Below are 23707 nucleotides of genomic sequence, written 5' to 3'. Positions count from 1 at the left end.
TATTAAATCACGCAGCAGCTCTTTTGCCACTTAGTCCAGCTGAGGGAGCGTGTTCCTGCGGGAAAGTGATGTCAATGCATACTCTCTATAAGGAACAAGGGCAACAAGGAACTAAACAGAGGAATTGAACACAGAAACAATTGAACAGAAAAACTTCAACATAAAAGTCCTTAACCATGAGTCAGGGAAATACAGAATGGGATCATGACAACTTCACCTCTATATTAATGGCATTTGAGCAGTACTTTCTATTTCCTGAAGATGATGCTGTAGTCCTCAGTGTTGTTTGCGTCCACAGCAAAGACATTTGAAGAACTTCATGTACTGCTGTCTGATCTGTACAAGAATGAAACGAGAGGAGCTGAAATCATTAGTCAAGTCAAGTCAAATTTATTTATATAGCGCTTTTTACAATTGGTAATTGTTTCAAATTAGCTTTACATATTAGAAGCACAGAAAAAAAAAGAGAAGTGGTTAAAAATAAGCTGGACAAGCACCAATTTAACCTCTGAAACTCATCAATCATAGTGGAATTATAATAAACAGGTAATAAAATGTGTTAAGAGACTTTCACCACGTACACACAGCAGCTAAATTCGGTTGTCAGTTCACCTTTTAGTGTTAATCTTGTTCTGTACACACACAGTTCAGTAAAATACAGGTGTGACAGCCGCATTCGACAAACCAAATTAACTCCTGAAAAATACAGGCAGTGACCGCATTTACAGAAATTCTATGCAGTGTGTACAGAACCGATAATAAAGCCCATAATAAACCTAAATAAATCCAAAAGCTTTATGCTGAAAATAAGACGAAAATATTGCGATTCATGTCAGCTCACTTTAATAACTCAAGAAACCTGTTCGCTTTATGAGACAATCTTAGACAACAAGCCCAAAAACGCTTATAATGAGTGACCATGGCAACACACAATGAACGCACTCAGTGTGGAACAGGCTGTACAACCATAAACAAAACACCACGCCTCCGTCGACTGTGTTAGTGTGTTTAGTTAAATTACTGAAAATGATGAGTGTTTTGTTAATTTAAGCTCAACTAAAGCAAACACTGATCTCCATGATGGTAAACTCAAACGAAACATTTTCAACCAATCATGAACATCTAAACTTCTGTTAATTCTCAGTAAGATCTTCTGTAGACGTGTGACAGAAATAAAGTCAGTCTGGTTAGTAATAAGTGAAGCTGGTAATGCTGTTTGTGGAGTTGTTGAATCAGATCTTCAGAGATTTAATGTCTTTTGTCTTCAGTTCATCTAAGGCTGTGGCTGAAGAAAGTTGTAGTTTGTGTTCTTATCTCTCTTTCTTTAAACAACGTTCCTCTAACTTCAAGAAAACTGGACATTTTTTACGTTCCCAGAACCAACACTGAATGTTTGGAGGATGTTCTTATAACAAAATTCTGTTAGCTGGGATCTCACATGGCAACATTGTGTCAGCCCAGATCTGGCCCACATGCTGCAATGAATTACGGTCCTTGTGTGGGCTGCTTCTGTTTGCCAGATCTGAGCCACAAGCAGGCCACAGCAATGCCACATGTCAGCCAAGAACAAAGAAATAAACCAGAACTTCACCTTATCTGAGCCACAAAATCTGTGTATATCAAATATAGAGTCATCTCAGCCTTAATAAGCCTGTTTAAAAGCAGAATCACTGAAGTAAAGAAGAGAACAGAAAAAGAGACGAGCAGAAATACAAGAACTATAACAGACTTCAGCCACAGTCTCTCTCAAGAACTGATTAAACAACTCCACAAACAGCATTACAGTTTTTTCCATTTTTCAGAGCGATTTCTGTCTTCCCTTATGAAAAGCAAAGTCGGAGCACCGTCACAAAATCTGACGTCATCGTGTACTGCTGACGTCAACAATTTCTGTATTTATTCATGAGAAAAAGCACATTCAATCCAATCACTGCGCTGTAGTATGCATAAGATTATAATTACGGTATTATGCATGAGGAAGTATCACTTCTCTTGCCTCTGTCTATGTTGTCATTCAGAGACACGGTTCGTATAGTTGTGTTTGTTTCCTCAGTGCTACATCAAAAATGCATTTCTCTACGACGCGACCAGAGCAGAAGTTTGGGTGCATGTGGATTGTTTAGCTGTAAGCTACCAGCACAAATGGAAAATATGTTCGCATGAGATCGCATTACAGAAGAGAATTCAAATGTCACAAACGTGCTGTTCATTCACCTCAGTGTTCGGGTACGGGTGTGTATGTTTCCCTCAGCACAGCAGCACATGTGTTGTTTGTGTTTTGTCCGCGATGCGGTCAGGACTGAAGTTTGAATACGAACACATGAAAAATATTATATCAAGTCTTCTTCAAATGAAATATATGTGCAAACTGGACACTGATACGTGTATCTGAACACGACAACACAATTATTCTGATTAAACTATGTCTTTATTCTGTCTCTGTTAAATTATGTGTCATTTATCATGAGACCGCAGGGCTCATAAACGTGAATAAAGTATTATTAGCCATTTTAAATATTCTTTTGCATTTCTCCCTTGTGCTTGGGACATTTTCTCCATGCTCATATATTAATATTTATTATTGTGTATAATGAGTGTGTTTTATTGGTTGTTCTCTCCCCTCCCCACTAATCAGCTTATGAATCTCAACAATGGTTACACTCAAAAGCGCCACCATGCTGCAATGCATGCTGGGTGTTTCTGCTATGCTGGTACCCAAGCATGCATCCCAATTTTGATTGTCACCATTGTTGAGATTCATAAGCTGATTCTTGATGTCTGTCTCTCCATGTCTTTTTGGTGCTCATATCTGTTAAAATGTTCTGATTATTACAGGAACTCATATTGTAGTAATGTGTTGTTTATAACGTAAAAGTATTAATAACATTAAAAAAAATTTAAATTCAAATGACAGCAGGCCACAAAAAAATCTGAATTTTTTTTTTTTTTTTTTGTTCTTGCAAATTTATTTCTCACTCAAACACACTGCCACAACAGCTAGAAAAGGCAAATGTATAAAGAGCCCAACTAATGAAACACTAATCACCATTATGGTGACTTCAAATGAAACATTACAGTTAACCCTCTGTTAATTCTCAATAACAACTTTTGTAGATGTCTAACATAAATAAAGTCAATCTGGTTAGTAATACGTGAAGCTGGTAATGCTGTTTGTGGAGTTGTTTGATCAGATCTTGAGATATTTAATGTCTTTTATCTTCAGTTGATTTCATCTAAGGCTGTGGCTGCAGTCAGTTGTAGTTCTTGTGTTTCTGCTTGTCTCTTTTTCTGTTCTCTTCTTTCAGTGATTCTGCTTGATAACAGGCTTATTAAGGCTGAGATGACTCTATATTTAATATACACAGATTTTGTGGTTCAGATAAGGTCCAGTTTGGGTTTATTTCTTTGCTCTTGGCTGATATGTGGCATTGCTGTGGCCTGCTTGTGGCTCAGATCTGGCAAACAGAAGTGGCCGACATAAGGACTGTAATTCATTGCAGCATGTGGGCCAGATTATCATGCCACATGTGCCAGATGTGGGCCAGATCTGTGCCGACACAATGTTGCTATCTGGGATGTAGTCAGCAGGGGCGTCGGACTGGGGGGGTAAAGGGTACCGAGTACCCAGGGCCCGAGGCAGGGGGGGGCCCTTAGAAGTCAGTTTTCTATACATACATATACATGCACTAACATTTGTATAGCATTTATTTACAAATAAAAAAGTTGCTGTGCAAAACTAAACTTGTAGTTAGGCACTGGTTTGGTATAAAAAAAAGTCATTTTCATGCTGTGCAGGGCCCCACCACCCCTCTCGAATCAATGTAAATGGTACGACCCGCAGTTCAGGTGCTTCTGCGGACCTGCGGTGATTCGTGAATCAGTTAATGAGACAGGAGCTGGAGTTAGCCGTGATATGAACTAGGAAGACAGGGGAAGAGTCATGTCTTTCCTTAAGAAAGGAAAATCAGGGGCTCAAAAACGAAAAGAAAAGAAGATTAAAGAGAGAAAGGCAAATGAGGGCAAGCAGTTGCTCACTCAGGTTTTTGAAAAGAAAGGTGAGCTACAAATGCATCATCGAGCATTGACATTGTTTTAACATAAATATCTACTCCAGGTAGAATAGCATACATTTATGTTCGTACTCTATTTGAATAATATACCAATACTTTATAGTATCACACCCTACATAGCGAGCAAACAATATTTCTGAGTAAATAACGGAGTGAGAAGCAGACGGAGGCGGAGCCTGCGCAGCTTGTCTCCTTTTCTGCGGCAGTTCTCCCCAGAGTCAGAACTTTACATGAAAACACTGTATATTTCCCTCCATTGTCAAAATAACACCCGCGAAAACACAGATCGTTAGCGCCTATTTTACCGCATTGTTATGCAAATTAGCTCGCGCACGCTCTTACATTAAGTACAGGATTGTTCTCAGTTTAATGCACATCTTAATGATTGAAAATGACTTATTTTAAAACGTAATTCAAAGACTGAATGTCTAGTTTGGCGGTTAGTGTACCCTGTGATTCTATAGTCTGCATTTATTTTAAACAGACAAATAATCAGCAATTAACTTGTACTTAGCCTACACTTTAAAAAGGGTATTGTGACAATAAAGGATATTTTAGCAAGTTAGTAGTACTTTTGACAATGAAACAAAAATATATTAATCAGAGTGTGGCTTATTTTGTTTACATTTTAAGTGTTTTTATGATAAAAATGCAATACCCCACCCATTGGTATCACTATGGTATTTGGTACAGGGGCCCAGCAAGATGGTTTGTACCCAGGGCCCAAAATTTGGTGCTACGCCCCTGGTAGTCAGACAGACAGCAGTACAAAGGCATTCTGTGTCTGTTTGAAATTTTGACAGTTGGAGTTTCAATATTTTTGGCTCATTTCAACATTCCGTCACAGGAAAGAAACAAAATAATAGAAACAGATTAAACAACTGCCTCTGACAATTCTCTATGAAAGACACGGCCTGCCAAAATAAGAACATGACCTCCAGAAACAACTGTGATAGTCTTTCATATTCAGTTTTGACATAAAATATAGTGGTAAACTGAGTGATATCTGACCTCATTATTGAGGACACAATAGACCAGGAAGATGAAGGTTCCCTGCTGGGAGTTCAAGATCACGAAGAGGATCTCCAGCTCCCTCCTGCCATAAATGAAGAAACCCAGAATCCAGGGGCAACCAAGAACCACAAACTGAGCCAGTGTTTTAAATGTCATAGTCCTGCAGAGAAACAGAGAGAGTTAATGTGTCTTTATTTATTAAATATTTTCTGCAGGGTTTAAATCTGAATGTTTGTTACTTGGTTTGTTTCATCTGTGAAACTTCAGCATTCAGATTTTTGAGAGTTGAGTTCAGCCTGATGGTGATGTTGATGAAGAGAATCATGTTTACCTGAAAAGAAGAAAATGAATAATTAATAACCTTGTTTTCCCTTTAATATAAATTAAAATAATGAGAAATATGAAATGTGTTTACTGCTAGTATGACACAAACAGGACCAAGAAAACTCCAGATGAAACCTTTATCCATTTTAATCCAGCATCTGTTTAGAGGAAAACACAATAAGAATTAGATGAAATTGTCAAAAATACTATTTCTGGTCTTTTTAATCTTGTGTTTATACAGTGTGTGTAAAAATGTACTTTTATCAGATAGAAGAAATCTCATTAAAACGCCAAGCTGATTGATTTCCTTCTAATCAAATTAATTTTAAACACCAACTCACTGTTCGCTGCCGTAGCCTTCAGGAAGCAGCCCGACAGACACGCCCGCCACAACCAGAGCAACCATATATCCAATCAAACACAGGAATCCACTGCTAAGCACCTCCCTCTTTTTGGAGCTGATCTGTGATAGGTTCTTCACACAGATGAAGAGCAGCACAGCTTCAATGAACATCCACACAAAGCTGGAGAGAAAGAGGAAGTGCAGCACACCTGATATCACGGCACACAACACCTGGAGACCAAGAGAGACAGTCAGAGGGGTCCAGAAAAGTAGAAGGGGTCATAAAGTAAAAGTCCTGCCATATTTTTTATTCCACCCACCGAAGCAGTGTTAAAGTTAATGGGATATTTAAGTGATAAATGATTGACCATTTATGAAGACACCTGATGATAACCTAGCAGAACATTCAAGTACAACATTCAAGCAGTACAACATTCTCATATAAACGTAAATACATAAATAAATAAAAATAAATAAATAAAAGCCTTGTGTCAACCATTGCTGCACACAAATGAGGTAAGCTTTGTGCTTTACATCATCTGCTGCGTGCACATGTTTACAAGACAGCAAACTCGGGTTTGATTTGGGTATGTTGCAGCCTATATCTCTGTGTAATAACTAAATTAATGTTTATATATCGTATTTTCTGGCTAGTTTACTTTAGTTTTTTTATAATACACCATACTTTAACCCAAACTGAATAATTAAAAACAAGTTTAAATGAGCAAATCTTCTATAATTATTTTTGATTCTTAATTTTCTTTTCTATCATACTCAAATTCTTGTTAAAACACATTATACATGCTTATTCTGTGTATTTTGAACACTTTTTGCGTGAAATTATATTTATTTTGTCCATCAAAAGTGTGCTTTTGCTTTAATTGAGCGTCAGCAGCGCAGCAAAAATAGACTCTGCACCGAAACCCCTGCTTCATTGCTGCTTATGCGACGCTCCTGCTGCCTGTGTGAATGCATCCGTTGGTTAACATGCACGCCAAAAACAATATGCACTGCTCACGCGCCGCTTACGCTTGCAGTGTGAAACAGGCCTTAAAGTTAATGAAATAATTAAGTCAGTAATTAACTGAAGAGTGAATATTATTGAAGATACCTGCTATTAACAAGCAGAATCACCAAAGGAGAACATCACAATTTAAGTCACCATCATGGAGAGCAGTGTTTGCTTTAGTTGAGCTCTTGACCCTTGACTTTTTAATATTAGATCTTGTTTGGGCTGCTGTAACTGAACTGTAACAGCCAGACAAGCGAAGAGAAAAGATGGTCAGGAGATGTTGGTTATGTTAGATTTACATTATCGATTACAGCAGCACTGTGATTCTACAACAGAAGACCAGCTTTATCAATATAATCTGAAGGATTTCTCAAAAGTTGTTCTGATAAAAAAATAAATATAAATAAATAAATATATATATATATATATATATATATATATATATATATATATATATATATATATATATATATATATATATATATATATATATATATATATATATATATATATATATATATATATATGTGTATGTATATATATATATATATATATATGTATATATATATATATATGTATATATATATATGTATATGTATATATATATATGTATATGTATATATATATATGTATATGTATATATGTATATGTATATATATATATGTATATGTATATATATATGTATATATATGTATATGTATATATATGTATATGTATATATATATATATATGTATATGTATATGTATATGTATATATATGTATATGTATATATATGTATATATATATATATGTATAAATATATGTATATATGTATATATATATATATATATAGGCACACACAGACATCAAGAATCAGCCTGTGAATCACAACAGTGGTGATAAGTAACATATTCTGATCAACAGATCAACTCTGAACATTAGAAAACAAGCTACTAAAAAGTCACATAAACAGAACAAAATAAAATAGTGAGAATAAAGGAAATTACTAAGACAATTCAGCTCATAATTTATTCATGCAGCAATGCATGATGGGAGCCATGGATGAGTTTTGATTGCTGGCTCTCAGAATTTTTGATAGTCACCCCTGTTGAGATTCACAGGCTGATTATTGATGTCTGTGTGTCTAAAAGAAAGATTCATTTAGTTACGATAGCCCAAATAAAATTGGAAAGGCAATGGTGGTGATTTAAAATTGTGATTTTCTCCTTTAATGGTTCTGTTTGTTAATAAAAGGTGTCTTCATTAATGGTCAATCATCATGCAATTAATCGCTCAATTATTTCATTAACTTTAACACTGCTTCAGTGGGTGGAATAAAAAAATATGGCATGATTTATACTTTCTGTCCCCTGGACTTTACACCTCTAGAGACGGTTATGATGATTCTCAGTGAGGCTGTGCTGAGCTGTAGGGCTCCTTCATCATTCTCACCTGATGAGGGCGTATGAGGCTCAGGAACTGTTGTGTGAGCAGGAACAGAAGGTGAGCCAGCAGAAGACTGATGCAGATGTTGATTCGAGCCACATTATTCACTCCAGGACTCCACTGACAAAGGGCAAAGGTCAACAGGGCCAAACTGAAGAACACCAGCCCCACGATCACACACACCAAATTCAACAGCTCCAGCAGTGAGTCGCTCTGAGAAAACATGTCAGAGTACATGAGTGCCAAATCTGTGCTGTTCTTCAGTGGTCACTATAAATGTTCTCGTACCTCTGGTGGTCTGCTGGTTTGCATGATGAGAGCGAATGTCGACAGATGGACACAGGAACACACAGTGTAGCTGCTGTTGGTCTCTAAAACAGAACAACCATCTACAATCCACTCGCTGATATTCCAGTACACACAGGACAGAGAACCGCTGGGGTCGAACTCCTGGAGAAAGAAGAAAGAACATGAAGAAAATATTACAAGACTGAATATTAGATGTTTTCAGATGTTCATCAGTTCTCAGGTTGGACAGAAGCACATTTCAGTCTCTCACTCTGATGTGTTTGAGGGTGAAGTTGACTGGTTTGGTGAGTTTAGTGTTGGTGGTTTTGGGAAGAGTAGCTGAGATCACAGTGGACATCATGGTTTTAATCGTGTCATTTGATGTGTTGAAGAAGTCGGGCTTCAGTAGATTCTCCATTGTGTTGAAGCTCATGAAAGCCACAGCAGCTGATCCTGTGTGACAGAAACAGAAGCTTACATGCAATACTATGATAAAACAACAACAATAAAAATAAAAATAATAATAATAATAATAATAATAAGCAAATGTGGATTAGTGACAATGATATGACATTTCTTTCTAATCCTACAGAAACATTTCACATACTTTCATTGTTGTTCTTGGCGATCCCAATGAGATCAATGTCCACAGAAGAATTTGTTGTGTCAAGTCGAGGGATTTTATCTAAGGCGACATTTGGTCCAACCATGAAAACTTGTCCCTCTGATTAAAAAGAAACAAGCAGTTGTGTGCTATATTAATTTATTTACAATAGTTATCTTTTTTTTATTATTATTATTCTGGGTGCACCAATCAAAACTCATCCATAGTTCCCAGCATGAATTGTGGCATGGATCATTTATGAGCTTAAATGTCTTAGTAATTTCTTTCATTACTATTTTCTTTTATTTTTGATGTTACTGATGTGACTTTTTACTAGCTTGTTTTGTGATGTTCCCTGTTTACCTGAATATGCTGTTTGATTGCCACCATTGTTGAGATTCATACGCTAATTCTTGATGTCTGTGTCTAAGTTATAAAGAAGTTCAAGCCTTTATGTGCAGAGTCTAATGCTGTAAAGTTGCAGGATTTCTGTATTTGATAATAACACAAAGATAAGATATCAAACTTTAAATGAGATCAGAGAATCAGGTCACTCTGTGGTATTTATGTAATTATCATTGAGTCTGTATCATTTAAGAAATGTAACCATTAGTAATAAAGAAATTACAGTATTTTACACATCATGAGGAATAACAGTTAGTTTTATTACAGTTACTTTTATTAAATGAGACTGACTCAGTGACTTATGCAGCCTTTAAATGGGACTTTCAGAGGATGTTCCACTGAGTTGGAACACAGCTAATGATTTAAACGTGCCGTATGTAGGACTGACAGCCAGTTGTCGAAATAGGTACTGCAGTCCAAATCCTGTCAAAAATTAAAATTCAGTCTTGATTTACTTACCCTCATGGTCCAAAAGAGTATGTGTAATAAATTATATGTTGAATCAAATAAAATATTTCTTGCTGAAGCTACTTTTTGTAATGTCTATTTGATGCTTCACACATAATGACTTTAAATGATCTTTTGAGAGTAATTTGTCAGCAAAATTTGATTTGCGATTAATTTGAGATTAATTAGATTAAAAATCGCTTGACAGCCCTATTAATAACTGTTTTTCCACTTACCTACAGCATCAAGAGTAAAACTGACATTGTCACTTGTGTTTGTCGGCTTCACCAATGTAGAGATGAGTTTCTCGCTGGTTTTTAACATACTGTTTCCTTGGGAGGCGAGTTCAGCTGGGCTGACTGATGATGATGATGATGATGACTCTAAAATCTTCTCTGAAGCGTTGAAGGCCATAGTCAAAATGTTGGTCACAGTCTAGTATATTGATCAGATAAATAGAGTCACAGTAAATGTTTTTACTGTTTTGTCACTCATCTATTATCTACTACAGTCTGTAACTGACAAATATTTGATTATTTTCTCTTGAAGACTTACAGTCACAGAAAGCACTTGAGATGTAGAGATGTTCTCGATCTGCTCAAGTAGATTTTGGAAACAGTTCGGACTCTGAAATCACAATTGTGAAAGCAGTATTTGTTGATTTTGATGTTTTTCAAGATTAACAGGGAACCAAACATGTATTGTTACTGTACTGAAGAACACTGTGAAGATCCTTCAGTGATGTTATACAGACACACAACACACATCTATCAAAAATAAACAGAAAAGCACATTCATATTTCACATAACTAAAATTATTGCACTACTCTTTGGACTAATTAGCTGTTTCTAATCCAAAGTTGCAAATTTAACTTGAGCAAAAAAATAAAAATAAAAATATCACTATTTTCATTCCATGTATTCTAGAGAGCAAAACTGCCAGTTCCAGAAAACTGGCACGAAACATCAGTTATAGAAATGGAAGCTGCTGCAAGACATGAAACGCAATAATAAAAACAGCCATCTTTTGTTTGGATGCCTGATGATTATGATTGAGTGTAACAGGTCTGGGAGGTAATTATACCAAATCATTCTGACGGCAGCTTTTTTTTTTTAGAATGACTAAAAATACATTTTAGATGGTGTGTGATGAAACTGATTAGTTCAGTAATCACATAACCTTACACTGTTAGACCTTGCTGTAGAAAAACAGCCAAATTCTGACAGTAACAAACCATTTTCCATTAAAACAGTAATATACTGTAGAAAACAATGCATTCTGGGTAATTTTTGTCATTTTCGAGAAAATAGCCTACAGGAATATACTGTGAGTTAACATCGCTCAAAGTCGACACTCAGAGGCTGTGTTCTAAATCACACCCTATACCCTCATTCACTATTCCCTACATTAGTTCACTAATATAGTCCACTTGACAGAGTGAATGAAAAGAAGAGAGTGAATTCAGACACTGATGAACACCTGATAAGCAGAATCACTGAAGAACAGAGAAACAAGTATCCAGTAAAAAGAGAAGAGACGAGCAGAAACACAAGAACTACAACTGACTTCAGCCACACTGAGTGTCAAACCAGTTTACAAACCAGTTTGACATTATTTCTTTCATACATGTACAGAAGTTCTTGTAGAGAATTAACAGATATGGATGTTGATGTTTTATTGAAAATAAAAATGTATTGAAGTTTGAAGTCACCATCATGGTTGACAAGTGTCTGCTTTAGTTGAGCTCTTGACCCTTTTATGTTTATTTTTCTCTAGCTGCTCTATCTGAGTGTTTATAAAACATGTTTGATATGGCAAGAAAAAGCCTAAAAAATAGGCTTAAAGTTGATCAGGTTTTTTGGCTGTTGTGATGATGCTCTCAACAATGGTGACATCCAAAAGTTAATGTTGCAATGCATGCTGGATGCCAGCATTGAATAAAACTCCCAGCATGAATAAATTATGCAGCTTTATTGCCACCATTGTTGAGATTGATGTGCTGATTTTTGATTTCTGTGTGTCTATATAATGCTTCAGCTGTTTTTTTGATCATGGTGTTTAAAAATAAACTCTTTTTAGCTGATTGTTGTTGGAGCTCTTGCTGTAGTTTCACAGTGGTGATCATGTAAAATATTAGTCTGTTAATAATGTAACAATAGATAAAACATGGTATGAATTCACTGAATCAAGAGACTATGTGATGGTTAGGTCTTCACCAACACATAGCTCTCAACCTTTTTTTTCTCCACATTTTTTTCTGCCATAACAAATGTGACTTGCAAAAACAGTTTAAGCAGCCAGAAAGAGAGAAAAAAAAAGAAAAAAAAAAAAAACTGGCACGTAAAAACTCATGGGTAAAGAGCTCAACTAAAGCAAACACTGATCTCCTCAATAGTGACATCAAACCAAACATTTTCAACAAAACATGAACATCTAAACGTTTGTTAATTCTCAATAAGATCTTCTGTAGAAATAAAGTTAATCTGGTCAGTAATAAGTGTAATAATGTGTAATGGCTGGAAGACAGTTGTAGTTTCTGCTCATAGTTGTAGTTTCTGCTCGTATTTATTCTGTTCTTGTTCCTCTTTTCAGTGGTTCTGCTTGTTAACAGCAGGTGTTTATCATTAATGCTCAATGATCACTTAAATATTAACTTCATTATCTCACTGCAACAGTATCAATGTTACTTTTTCTCTGTAGTGTGGACACTAGAGGATGTTCCTGTGGGGTTGAAAGGGTTAAAGGTGTAAGATAAAAAGACACACCCACAAAATGTATTTTAACGGTTACAAACTCTAAGTTAAAAAACAGTTACATACTGGCAACACTGTTGCCAGTAGTTTACTGTAAAATTGAGTTTTGTGTGTCACCATCGTGCTGAAGAGTAGAGCCTGTGCTTAAGTTCAGGAGAAGACCAAGAGACATTGATGATATGCTGCATGTTGTTTTATTTAACAGATGGTGACTGTGTAGTTTCTGATGCAATGAAAACCTTTTTATTTAAAATGTGTTTATTGAGCTTTAAAGAAATAAGTTCATATCAATAATATGCATATTTTATTAGCTTATAAATAAAATTAGTTTGTAAATTTAAATGGCAGGCTGAGGCAGTTGGTTTCTACAAATGAAATGAGGTAACACGAGTTTTAATTTAGTGAATAGTATCTTTACAGTAACATACTGTAGATTACAGTAAATAACTGGCAACAGTGTTGCCAGTATTATACTGTAAAAAAGCCCGGCAAATGTATGCAATATCCCTACATTTGCATAAAATACATTATGGAAACATGGTTATTGATAGGAGCTGTGAGTTCAACTCTAAAACTTTAATTTCAGAAACTCAACTTACGGTGCATCCATTCTGCTGTATTATATTTATACCTGCAATGACAGAAATCAGCATGAAGACAATCTGCGAATGAATATTCAGCAGGGTCAGACAAAACTTTGGAATATAATCTCATAAAGTCCTTGTATCCATTTGTAGTGTTTTATTATTTTGAAGTTAGTCCAGAGTGAACGTCAGTGTCTCAATTTAAGACTGTTATAATGTTGCTCCATTAGGATCAAAACTCTTATTTCCAGCCCATAAAACTATCAGTAAGAAATCACTGTTAAACAATATTAGTAGATCAGCAGCAGTCAGAATTAAAGAAAGCAACGATCAAAAATAAAATGATATTTTCCGACCATAAATGTGGGAGAGAATGCCTCTTTTTTTCCATATATGGACATACAATCTGAATCTATATAATATTCAGTAGCTTGTGTGCAGACGTGTAAATTGTTTGCAATGATCTGCAACTGCACATTGCACATACACAAACACACCCACACACATCTGTTCAATTCTACAGATCCACAAACATTCAGTCAAAACACAATCCAACAGAAAAAACATCAGACTACATTACCAGCTGTGGTCATCTCTGGTGTGACTGTTGAAATTGTGGCACTGATGTTAACAACTGAAAATAAATAAAACAATAAATAAATAATGATGAATATCAATGAATTGACAAATGCATATAAATAAAATAAACACTTATTACTAACCATATTGACTTTATGTCTGTCACACATCTACAGAAGCTCTTATTGAGAATTAACAGAAGTTTAGGTGTTGTTTTGTTTCATTTTACATTACCATGATGGAGGTCAGTGTTTGCTTTAATTGTGCTCTTGACCCTTGATTATTTAACATTACTGTCAGAGGTGGACATTCCAGGGGTCAGAAAGTAAAAGTCCTGCCATATTTTTATCTCATCCACTGAAGCATTAATGAGATAATTAAGCGATTAATTGAATGATGACTGACCATTATTGAAGACACCTGATGATAACAAGCAGAATCACCAAAGGAGAAAATCACTATTTTAAAGTTACCATCATCGAGGTCAGGGTTTGTTTTAGTTGAGCTCTTGACCCTTGACTTTTTAGTATTAGAATTTCTTTGGGCAGTTTTAACTGCATTAAAACTAACCAGACAAGCAAAGAGAAAAGATGATCAGGTGTTGTTGGTTATGTTTTCTCAAAATCATTATTTGATCTGAATCACTGAACTCATTTAGAGCCCAATCTCTGAGTTAGATTTACATTATTGATTACAGCAGAACTGTGATTCTGCAGAAGATCAGCTTATACAATATTATGTAAAATACAATGATTATGTAAAATCATAACCAACAACACCTGATTATCTTTTAACTTTGCTTGTCTGTTTGGTTTTAATGCAGTTAAAACTGCCCAAACAAAATCTAATACTAAAAAGTCAAGGATCAAGAGCTCAACTAAAACAAACCCTGACCTCGATGATGGTAACTTAAAAATTGTGATTTTCTCCTTTGGTGATTCTGCTTTTTATCATCAGGTGTCTTCAATAATGGGCAATCATCACTCAATTAATCACTTAATTATCTCATTAATGCTTCAGTGGGTGGAATGAAAATATGGCAGGACTTTTACTTTCTGACCCCTGGAATCTCCACCTCTGATTGTTTGCAATGATCTGCAACTGCACATTGCACACACACAAACCCACTCACACACATCTGTTCAATTGTACAGATCCACAAACATTCAGTCAAAACACAATCCAACAGAAGAAACATCAGACTACATTACCAGCTGAGGTCGTCTCTGGTGTGACTGTTGAAATTGTGGCACTGATGTTAACAACTGAAAATAAATAAAACAATAAATAAATAATGATGAATATCAATGAATTGACAAATGCAAATAAATAAAATAAATGAAACACTTATTACTAACCAGATTGACTTTATGTCTGTCACACATCTACAGAAGCTCTTATTGAGAATTAACAGAAGTTTAGGTGTTGTTTTGTTTCATTTGTCATTACCATGATGGAGGTCAGTGTTTGCTTTAATTGTGCTCTTGACCCTTGATTATTAACATTATTGTTTCTTTGGCTGTTATATGTACACATGAAATGATCACTCAGATTACAAGCAACAGTATCAATTTTATTTGTTCTCTGACATCCTCAACTGAATGCGCTGCTTCTCCACAGCCACTCACTGAATAGCAGATGCAGAGATAGAGGTGAAAGCAAGCAAAATCTTGTGCTTGTGCGGTAGTACCGAGGGGTCTCAGAAGCTAGATCAGGTTAACAAGTATATTTGTCACAATGGTTTCCTTGGAAAAAAGTTGCAAAAGGGGTCTGAAAACTCAATAATTGATTAGTAGAGTAAATGTTGAACTGAAGTGGTATTTTATGTGTTTTTGCACAATATGTTGGTGTTTAATGTTCTGTTGGGATTTAAATGTTTTTTTGTTGTCTGAGTTTTGTGGTCACCATTGTGCTGGAGAGTAGAGCCTGTGCTTTAGTCAATGATGAGCTGAAAAACACTGTTCTGCTGCATGTTGCTTTATTTAAAGACCCCCTGTGGTGAAAATCAATTTTAATGTTGTTTATATGTCTATGTGGTGTTTTTGATATGCTTTAAGACAAACCATGTGCAAATTCCTAAGTCAGGACCATTGCTGAGTATTTTATGTTTGAAACTGCAGTAAACCGAAAACCCGCGGTTTGAAATCGGTGGTGTTTGTGACGTCACAGGCTACCTTGTAACCAATCACAACAATGTGCCGGCAGGCTTTAGCATATCATTAACTTTGACTAACTATGAGAGAAGCCAGGTTATCCCAGTATATTTTCTGTTGATATGAAAAATTGTGTAGATTTATCAACATAACGAGTCTATTACGATGTTATGATGGCTCGCGCTAAGTAAAGTGACAACCTACTTCAATAAAGTTCATGTTTTTGTCATTCGAAATACTTTAATACTATAAAACATAGCTAAAACAATATTGTTTTGAATGTGTGACCGTGATTCGCGTGCATATTCAGTCAGTGTGTCCTCGTGTCCAGTCCATTATAAATTCTGATTTTGGCCGCCACTGGAATGGATCAAACCAGAGATATTAGCCTACCTGATAAGCTCAAGTAAATACGCTGGAAAGTTGCGCTCATTCAAGGAGGTGCATTTATTTCATGTATAGCCACAACACAAACAACAAATCCTCACTGCAGCAACAGTAGACTCTCAGAGCTGGCATGAGTGGAGGCGGGGCTCATTTGCATATTCATTGATCTGTGTATATTAAATGAGGCAAGGTTGTAGAGTTTTTTCGCTTGATTTTTTTTTTTTTTTAAATATGTCATTCTGGTGATCAAAGATGATTTTTAAGGGATAAAATAATTGACTACAGGGGGACTATAAAGGCTGTAACTGTGTAGTTGCTGATGCAATGACATTCTCTTAGCTAATTTTAATTGCACATGTGCTGTTGTTAGTTAACAGTTATCTGCATGAGATTTAAGGTTTAAACTCAACATGTGAGTATATTTGTATATTGTATAGAAAGTTGGAGATCAGGGTTTGCTTTAGATGGGCTCTTGACCCTTGATTTTTTAACATTAGATTTTTTGACTGCTGTAAGTAAGCTATAAAAGCCAGACACGCAAAGAAAAAAGATGGTCAGATGGTGTTGGTTATGTTTTCACATAATCATTATTTGACCTGAATCACTGAACTCATTTAGAGCCCAATCTCTGAGTTAGATTTACATTATTGATTACAGCAGAACTGTGACTCTACAGCAGAAGATCAGCTTTATCAATATAATAGTGATGTCCGGTTCGCGAACGAATCGTTCTTTTTAACCGGTTCTTTTCAGTGAACCGGTTGAACCAGTTCACCAAATTGGTCGGAATCGTTCCAAACAGTTCGCATCTCCAGTAAGCAAACATGAATCCACAAATTACTAAAGATACTCACTTTTTGACGTGCCTGACACTACCTCTCGAAATAAACCAACATCCCGGAGTTATTCAGTTAATCCAACAGTACAGTGACTTAACCTGCTGTGAAGAGAGAACTGATGATGAGCACGAGCTGCAGAGCAGCTGATATGAGTGCGCATGCGCGGCGCACACGAACATACACGGCCTGTCACCATTCTCGTTCTCGAGTCAAGAACCGGTTGCAGCGGTTTTCGGATCATCAGTACATAACCGAGAACCGCTACTTTCGGACGTGTCCGATTTGAGAACCGGTGAGCTGATGATACTGCGCATGCGTTTAACTTTTCAAGAGAACGAAAAGCATGTTAGTCAAGTTTTGTTGAACATCGGACAGTGTGATAATATAAAACATACTGAAAATATGTTTATGACTTAATTCAAAATACAAAAAGTTTATTGTGCTTTTCCAAATACACCATAGCAGATTAATAGCATACAATACTGTACATAATACTGTACATAATAAACTACATGCCAACATGAACATAATATTTTGTACACAGATCAAACTAATGTTCAGAAATAGTTCTACAAATTCATTTTTCTATATTAATATTATTTAAAAAGCAATATAGTAAAAGTTGTGCAGTTGTGCTTTCAAGTTTTTTTTTTTTTTTAAAGTTTGAAAACAATTAGATTTATCAAACTAAACATTTATTTGTTTCATAAATAATCCATGGACAGCTTTAATTTCTAAACAAGGTGATATAAAGATAAAAAATGACGTAATCAAACTACAGCGAGTGCAAACTGGCGACTCCTTTTGAATCGCTCTCGCGGTTCTCGAATCTCAATCTCGTTCTCGAGTAGAATCGGTTGCAACGGTTTTCGGATCATCAGTACACAACCGAAGAACCGCTTCTTTCGGACGTGTCAGATTTGAGAACCGGTGAGCTGATGATACTGCACATGCGTGATTCAGCTTGTGATCTGAAGCTACCCAACAGTAACATCACAGCACCGGCTAACTAGGACAACTGATGCTATGAGAGGACTCGAATGAGGGGCCAATCTGGCGAAACGTAAGTTTATTTAATCATAATGTAAGAGGATCATGGTTTCTGCGCTGATGAAGACTAATTTATTCACTTTATAACTGTAAAACTTTGTTTACACATCACTGCCTGTATATGTGTTTGGATGCTTTAGATGCAAAAGTAAATTGTAAGAAACGCTTCAGATTATAATGTTTTAGTTGACTGATGTTATGATTACTAACTTTATATTTGAATCACTTGTTTTTTCAACCCGGCCCGCGATAGACAACGTCATTACGGATGACGTCATTACGTCAGAGCGTAAAAGAACCGGTGAGCCAGTTTTTTCAACCGGTTTATTGAATCGAACTGTCCGAAAGAACCGAACTTCCCATCACTACAATATAATCCACAAACACACCATTCAATTTAATTTCTCAAAAGTCGTTCTCATTTAAAGTAGTGATGTGTCGTTCTTGAACGATTCGTTCATTTTGAACAAATCTTTAATGTGACTCGGGAAGAACGAGTCGTCTCGGGGGGTGATTCGTACAGTCGCGCATGTGCAATATTCTACAGGTTCTGTACTGTTAGAAGTAGTTCACCTGATGATTCAATTGATTAGTTCATTTCATGAGTCTTTCGGGTTTTGAGTCCTTCCTTAATCACGTGACAGACCCATACGCGACCAATGCATTCTGAGCCGGAAAGAGAATTGATTAGTTCTTTTTATGAGTCTTTCGGGTTTTTGAGTCCTTCCTTAATCACGTGACAGACCCATACGCTATGCTGTGTGACCCAAGCACATTATATTTATTAGTAAATAACGTTAACTCTCCAGTTTTGTTTGAGTTTGTGTTACAACTGTTAAAGCTGAAGTTATCATAACCTTGATGTCTTAAGCTAACATTAATAATTCAAATTCAAAATGTTATTTGGTTTTAATTTATGTCATTATGTCCTTTTTGAGCAATCTTCTTATACATATATTAGACTAATATGTCAATTCTGCCTAGGAAAAGCAATTATTATAACAGCAAACTCAAAATTGGGGTAAAAATGAACAAACTAGGCTATAAATACTTTGTATTGTAGGCTTGGATTATTATATTATTATATAGCCTAGTGTTTATTTACAGATAGACAGTCAAAAAGATAAATTAATCAATACTTTATTTATAACAGGGCTTTATTTATTTATAATAACACACCACAGATCCTCAAGAAACAGTAACAAAAACAGTGACAGAAATGTCAGAAATAGCGTATGGGTCTGTCACGTGATTAAGGAACGACTCAAAACCCGAAAGACTCATGAGATGAACTAATCAATTCTCTTACCGGCTCAGACTGCATTGGTTTAGCATGGGACTGCCTGTCACGTCATTAAGGAATGACTTAAACCCGAAGCCTTGTCAGACAAGAGGTGAGGTGAGCTTAATCAGCTTGTCATAAACTGAAGACCCAGGTAAAGAATTAATTAATCATTTCTGAATCTTATAGCATTGTAGTTTTGTATTGTTTGTAGTGGAATCAATGTTTGCATAAGTAGTAGATGTGTTGGGGAAGTAACACGTAACATTTTAATTGCATTTTACTAAAATGAACAAAACGACTCAAAAAAAGATTTGTTCATTTTGTTGAACGAGACTCAAAAGTCTGAGTCACTAAAATGACTTTAACTTCTCATCATTAATTCAAAGACTTACTCATTTGGAGACAGACATCAAGAATCAGCCTGTGAATCTCAACAGTGGTGAGAATAATAAAGCATGTTGCAGTGCATTCTGGGAGCCACCAATCAAAATTCATCCATGGCTCCCATCATGCATTGCTGCATGAATAAATTATGAGTTTAACTGTCTTAGTAATTTTTTTTTATTCTCTTTATTTATTTATTTGCAAATTTTATGTGACTTTTTAGTAGCTTGTTTTCTGATGTTCAGAGTTGATCTGTTGATCAGAATATGTTGCTTGTCACCGTTGTTGAGATTCACAGGCTGACTCTTGATGTCTGTGTTTGCAAAAAAAAAAAGCTTGAACTAGTAGTGTTTAATGAACAGAAATAAAAACATTTGTGAAAAGACAATACAGTATGTTGAGAGCTCATGTAGATATAATTACCTGTGCAGTATCCTGAATTGCAGAAAGATGGTCTAACCAGCTCATAGACATAATAATTGCTTGGACAGGCTTTAACTCTAATGGGATTTGATGGGTTATCACAACAGCCAAAAGCTGAACCACACATATCTCGAGTGACGACTCCATCCACAACTGTTGGGTGTCCACCACGCATCCACAGTGGGACTTGAGTGCCACAGTGACACTGACTGATACACGTGTCTAAGATATCAGCACTCAGGCCATTCATGAAGAGACGATACCAGCCGCTCCAGGAGACAGACTGGTCACACCTGGAGTTATCTGTATTACTGATGGATCTCCATGGATTGTCCAGGACAGTGTAGTTGTAGCAGGGGTCAGAGAGATTAGCTGTTAATGACAATGTTTCAAGAAATTAATGTTTCTGAAAATGTTATGTGTATTATTAATATTATTAATAAATTGTTAATGTGTATTATTAATAAAATGTATCCAGAAGTGCAGCTTACAGTTTTTTTTTTTTTGTTTTTGTTTTGTTTTTTGCTTTGGTACTATTTTCACAAGTATATTTTCAAAACTCTTAGTACAAAAATCCAAACCAAACTGATCACACTTGTAATGGTGCTGGTCCTTCTTTCAAAACCTGATCTCATGCTTTCATTCTAGTTGTACAAATTTTCATTCTACATAATCATTGCAAAACACAAGATCATTGTGATATGTAATAAGACATTTTGGTTTAATCTCTGAAACAACAGTATGATTTTCTTTCAGTTTAATACTTTTAACAATCAGGTTTTTTTTTCAATAGCAAACAATGCAAGGTACATGTTTCAAATCACCCTTGTTGCTGAAATAATTACACAGGCTACACATTAGAAAATACACTTACATTACCTAAATCACATGATTGACATAAAGTCCAAAATGTTTGTAACTGTATCTATTTAATGTGTTATCAAAAGGTGTGAAGTACGACACAGTCTTGAGATTTTGTGCTAGATCAGAGTTCATTGCTAATACAATAAACATAAATCTTTACAGATAAAGGGTGAATTATAGTAATGTGTAAAGCTCCAACAGAGTTCTAATCAGAAAACCTGAATGAGTTTTAAAACAGATTGTGCACTAAGCACTTTAAACTACAGTGAAATTTACTCACAAACATACATCAAGAATCAGCGTATGAATCTCAACAATGGTCACATGCTTAATGCTGCAATGCATTCTGGGGTCCATGGATGAGTTTTGCATGATGCACCCAGAATGCATTGTGGCATGAAGCATGTCACCATTGTTGAGATTCATACACTGATTGTAGATGTCTCTGTGTGTGAGGAAGTTTTGCCTGAGGAGTTTAGTGTACAATGTGCTTTAAAACTCAATCAGATTTTCTGATTAAAGCCATTTTATCATTGTCTTTCTAGAAGAGATCTAATACAAACTTAACTTTTTATTAATATAAAGCTCAGTCATTAGATCAGTGAATTAAGCCACTACATGATGATTATATTCTTATCATAAAGTAAATATAATTTATCTTGTCATTATTGCCATAACAAAACTACAACAGCCACAAAAGTCAAGAGTAAAAGTGGCCAACTAAAACAAAGACTGACTTCAATAATGGTGACATCAAACAAAACTATTATTTTCAACAAATCATCAACATCTAAACTTCTGTTAATTCTCAATAACAACTTTTGTAAATGTGTGTCAGAAATAATGTCAGTCTGGTTAGTAATAAGTGAAGCTGGTAATGCTGTTTGTGGAGATGTTTAATCAGATCTTCAGTGATTTAATGTCTTTTTATCTTCAGTTGATTTCATTGAAGGCTGTGGCTGAAGTCGTAGTTCTTGTTGTTTCTCTGTCCTTCAGTGATTCTGCTCGTTATCACCTAATTATCTCATTAACTCCAACACCGATTCAGTGTTACATTTAACAGCCTGTAGTGTTCACACTGAGTAGTGTTCATTTCATCTGGGTTAACCATGGGTGTGCTGGTTGGGAGGCGTCCGGCCAGTGGGACCGTGACAGTTAAGGGGTTAAGTCTTTTCTTTCTCTGTTTGTTTTAGCATATGGCATAGCTTTTCTTTCTACGATATAAGTGGTTACATGCTTGCTAAATAAAACATAATATAGAGTAAAAGTAGAAGTAAAATTAGTAAAAGTAAAAATATAAAGTAGAAAGTAAAAGTCCTGCCATATTTTTTATTCCACCAACTGAAGCAGTGTTAAAGTTAATGAGATAATGAAGTGATAAATTGAGTGATGATTGACCATTATTGAAGACACCTGATGATAACAAGCAGAATCACCAAAGGAGAAAATCACAATTTTTAAGGCCCAATCCCAATTCTACCCCTTACCCCTTCCCCTTTCCCCTTCCCCTTTGTTTCGCGCGTTCACGTGAAGGGGTAGGGGTGTCCCAATTCTCATTTGGTTGGAGGGGAAGGGGTAGGGGGAAGGGCCAGGTAGCCCTTCAAACGAAGATTTTTCGGGACCACACTTCAGACGAAGGGGTATGATAAATTTCCAACATGGCTGACCAAGCGAGGAGAGAGACCCATAAATGTAAGTATTTTTTTTATGGTAAACAGTATTTTAGTAATAAATAATCACTTGTTTTATGTTGCCTTTAATCTTGTGTTCATGTATACGGTTATGTTCTCCGAAAAAAGATTTGTTAAAATCGCTATGAAAATGCTAATGTTTTTTACATTATGATAGTTCCAACAATAGTTTCAACAATCTTGTTTATATTTTATTGAAACCCGCTTTGATTTGAAAACATAAATTCAAATCCGGTGGCAACTAACTTGTCTTTTTGCCGCATGCCTGATTAATGTAATGTTTTGTTGTGGTTATGTCCATAAATACGTGTACATTATATGATATAGACAAAAAGTGCAATCAGTTTGCGTGCTTATTCATCAGTATTGTATGTTCTGTATCAACCAGAGACTCCTGAGGAAACACGCAGTCTCGTCTCCTTTGTCTTATGCGAAGAACTGAAAACAAATGCAAAAAAATAGCTGTCGCCCAAGCAACAGAGATCACTACAGCTATCGAGGGCATCTTAAAAGGCCAATTCACACCGCACCAACAAACATTTTTTTTAGCGCGACCCTTTTTATTAACGAGACCCATAAGCATATACAACCATGTAGCTAAAGAAGCCAAAACGAATTATTAAAAACGAAACTGAAGGTAAACCTGCGTTGCTCTCATAGTGGTTAACGTTACCTCTCTCTTTTGGTGAAGTGGAGCAGCTGCTCTTGCTCAATGGCACGGATTGCACTATGGACTATTGTACCTTTTGTATATTTTTTTTAACAGTATTTTATTTTTTAT

At 35.7% G+C, this 23707-nt stretch overlaps 1 protein-coding gene across 1 annotated transcript in view; it reads right to left on the bottom strand.

Annotated features, from left to right (window-relative positions):
• Positions 1-276: 276 nt before the first annotated feature.
• The window catches only part of LOC137032392 (putative adhesion G protein-coupled receptor E4P), a 31008-nt gene continuing 7577 nt past the window's right edge, over positions 277-23707 (bottom strand). Inside the window, exons 2-13 of the mRNA XM_067404148.1 lie at positions 20409-20743; positions 10489-10560; positions 10170-10368; positions 9085-9201; positions 8749-8930; positions 8478-8639; positions 8196-8402; positions 5750-5982; positions 5500-5566; positions 5324-5415; positions 5082-5244; positions 277-336 (exon numbers count right to left, since the gene is read on the bottom strand). Of these exons, the coding sequence (XP_067260249.1) occupies positions 277-336; positions 5082-5244; positions 5324-5415; positions 5500-5566; positions 5750-5982; positions 8196-8402; positions 8478-8639; positions 8749-8930; positions 9085-9201; positions 10170-10368; positions 10489-10560; positions 20409-20743 (1889 nt within the window). The remainder of the gene's footprint in view (positions 337-5081; positions 5245-5323; positions 5416-5499; positions 5567-5749; positions 5983-8195; positions 8403-8477; positions 8640-8748; positions 8931-9084; positions 9202-10169; positions 10369-10488; positions 10561-20408; positions 20744-23707) is intronic.

The sequence above is a fragment of the Chanodichthys erythropterus genome, chromosome 12 (assembly GCF_024489055.1).
Source record: "Chanodichthys erythropterus isolate Z2021 chromosome 12, ASM2448905v1, whole genome shotgun sequence".
Classification (NCBI taxonomy): domain Eukaryota; kingdom Metazoa; phylum Chordata; class Actinopteri; order Cypriniformes; family Xenocyprididae; genus Chanodichthys; species Chanodichthys erythropterus.
The sequence above is the reverse complement of the archived record's forward strand: the minus strand, read 5'-3'. Positions and strand labels throughout refer to the sequence as shown.